Genomic DNA, 2,856 nt, shown 5'->3' on the forward strand with positions numbered 1-2,856 from the left:
CCCCAGCCGGGTACAAACCTCGGTGCCCACCCCCTGTCCCTCAGCTGGGTACAAACCGCAGCCTCGGTGCCCACCCCAGCCCCACAATTCAGGGGCAACCCCCGGCCCAGCCCCCAGCCCGTGTGCCCAGAATTGAGTGCCAAGCCCCAGCCTGGGTGCCCCCGTGCCCGCTTTGTGCCCCCCGTGCCCCCTCACCTGTTTCTTGCTGTCCTTGCCCAGGGGGGGCAGGGGCCCTTTGCAGCTGCGGCGCCGTCCGTGGGGGGGCCCCCCCGGCTTCTGCAGTTTGGTGCGGTCGGGGTGGAACAAACCCACCCTCTTGGTGCAGCCCACGTTGTACCTGTGGGGGGAGCGGCTCGGGGGGGGTCACCCCACGGCGAGGGGGGTTTGGGGGTTACCCCCACACTCCACTTTGGGGGGGGGGTAGAGGGTTACCTCCACCCTGCCAGGTGGGTTTTAGGGTCACCTCTACCCTGATGGGGTGGAGGTCAGGTGGGTTTTGGGGTTACCCCCACCCCGCCAGATGGATTTTGGGGTTCCCTCTACTCCACTGAGGGGGATACGGGGGGATTTTGGGGTTACCCTCACCCTGTCAGATGGATTTTGGGGTTCTCTCTACCCCACTGAGGGGGATATGGGGGGATTTTGGGGTTACCCTCACCCTGCCAGATGGATTTTGGGGTTTTCTCTACCCCACTGAGGGGGATTTTGGGGTTCTCTCTACCCCACTGACAAGGGGCCCTGTGGATTTTGGGGTTACCCCCACCCTGCCAGGTGGGTTTTGGGGTTCCCTCTACTCTGATGGGGTGGACGTCAGGTGGGTTTTGGGGTTCCCTCTATCCTGCTGGATGTATTTTTGGGTTTCCCTCTACTCCAGTAAGAGTGTAGGAAGGGTGGGTGGATTTTGGGGTTGCCCCCACCCTGCCAAATGGATTTTGGGGTTATCTCTACCCTGCTCAGTGATTTTTGGGATTATGGCAACCCCATCAGGTGGGTTTTGGGGTTCTCTACCCTGATAGGGTGGAGGTTAGGTGGATTTTGGGGGTTACCCCCACCCTGCCAGAGGGGTTGGGTTGGTTTTGGGGTTCCCTATATCCTGCTGGGTGGATTTTTGGGGTTCCCTCTACTCCACTGAGAGTGTGGGAGGGGCAGGTGGGGTTTGGGGTTACCCCCACCCTGCCAAGTGGATTTTGGGGTTACCTCTACCTTGCTGGGAGGGGGGGGGGGGGGGGGGGGGTTTTGGGGTTACCCCCACCCCCAGATGGATTTTGGGATGTTGGTGGGTTTTGGGGTTACCCCAGCCCCTCAGATGGAATTTAGGGTTCCCCCCACCCTCCAAGTGTGTTTCGGGGTTACCTCACCCCTCCCCCAGATGGATTTTGGTGTTCCCCCCACTTCACTAGGTATGTTTTGGGGTTATCCCCCCCCAGATGTGTTTTGGGGTTACTCCCCCAAATGTGTTTGGGGGTTATCCCCACCCCTCCAGGTGAATTTTAGGGTTCCCCCCACCCTACCAGGGGGATGTTGGTGGGTTTTGGGGTTCCTCCCACCCCCCTGATAGATTGTAGGGGTTCCCCCCACCCCTCAGGAGTGTTTTGGGGTTACCTCCACACCCCCAGGTGGATTTTGGGGTTACCCCCCTCCTGCTGGGAAGAAAGGGGCCAGATGGATTTTAGGGTTACCCCCACCCCCCCCGATGGATTTTAGGGTCCCCCCACCCCCCAGGTGGACATTACGGTTTCCCCACTCCTCCAGATGGATTTTAGGGTTACCCCCCAGGATGTGTTTTGGGGTTACCCCCCCCCTCCCCAGGGGGCTGTTGGGCAGACTTTAGGGTTACCCCACCCCCCAGGTGGATTTTAGGGTTACGCCCCCAGATGTGTTTTGGGGTTACCACCACTCCACCAGAGGGGTTTTTGGGTTCTGTCCCCCTGATGGATTTGAGGATCTCCCCACTCCCTCAATAGCATTTCAGAGTTCCCCCATCCCCCAGATGTACTTTGGGGTTACCCCCACTCCACCAGGGGGGTTTTTGCGTTACGTCCCCCCGATGGATTTTAGGGTTTCCCCACTCCCTCAATAGGATTTTAGGGTCCCCCCACCCCCCAGATGTACTTTGGGGTTACCCCCACTCCACCAGGGGGGTTTTTGGGTTACATCCCCCCAATGGATTTGAGGGTTTCCCCACTCCCTCAATAGGATTTTAGGGTCCCCCCCACCCCCCAGACGTGTCCTTTGGGGTTTCCCCCATCCCCCAGGCGTGTTTTGGGGTTCCCCAGGGGGGCTGTTTGGGGTTGGGGGTTACCTCTTGGCACAGGCCATGGAGCAGAAGCGCTTGGAGCGCTTGAACTTGTAGGCGAAGTCGACGCGGCCGCAGAGCTCACACTTCAGCTTGGGGGGGGTTCCCCTCCTCTTTGGACTCTGGGGGGCGTGGGGGGACACCCAGAGAGAGAAACCAGCCAGCTCAGCCCCCCTGCTCGCCGGGGAGGGGGGTTTTGGGGGTGTCCCGGGGGGGGGGGATTTGGGCGCTACCTTGCAGGTAGGGCTCCTCCATGTCCGAGTCGGTGGTGGTGGTGTTGTCCTGCGGCGGGAGCTTGTCCGGGAGCAGCTCCTGCGCATACTGTTTGTGCAGGGCCCCCACCAGCAGCGACGAGCGCCCCACCTGCCACGGCACGGGGGGCTGGGGGGCTGTGGGGGGGCTGCCCCTGCGCCCCCACACCGGGGAGAGCCCCCCCCCACCCTGCGGCCACAGAGCCGGGAGGAACCGCCCGACTTCCCAAATCCGGGAATGAGGAGGAGGGTTGTGGTACTGGGGGGTGGCTCAGCCCCCTCCCGGGTGATGGTAATGTGGGGGTGGAT

General features: G+C 61.7%; 1 protein-coding gene across 1 annotated transcript; it reads right to left on the reverse strand.

The window, feature by feature from the left end:
- Window positions 1–167: 167 nt before the first annotated feature.
- On the reverse strand, window positions 168–2,818 carry LOC113981386 (polyhomeotic-like protein 2; the record flags this gene model as incomplete). The annotated part of the gene is given in 4 exon segments (XM_027708739.1): window positions 168–337; window positions 2,303–2,403; window positions 2,405–2,418; window positions 2,530–2,818. Coding segments are annotated over 4 exon segments (574 nt in total), but the record flags the coding sequence as incomplete, so codon positions are not given.
- Window positions 2,819–2,856: the final 38 nt, after the last annotated feature.

The sequence above is a fragment of the Neopelma chrysocephalum genome, unplaced genomic scaffold, assembly GCF_003984885.1.
Source record: "Neopelma chrysocephalum unplaced genomic scaffold, ASM398488v2 Primary Assembly neopelma1_96521, whole genome shotgun sequence".
Classification (NCBI taxonomy): Eukaryota; Metazoa; Chordata; class Aves; order Passeriformes; family Pipridae; genus Neopelma; species Neopelma chrysocephalum.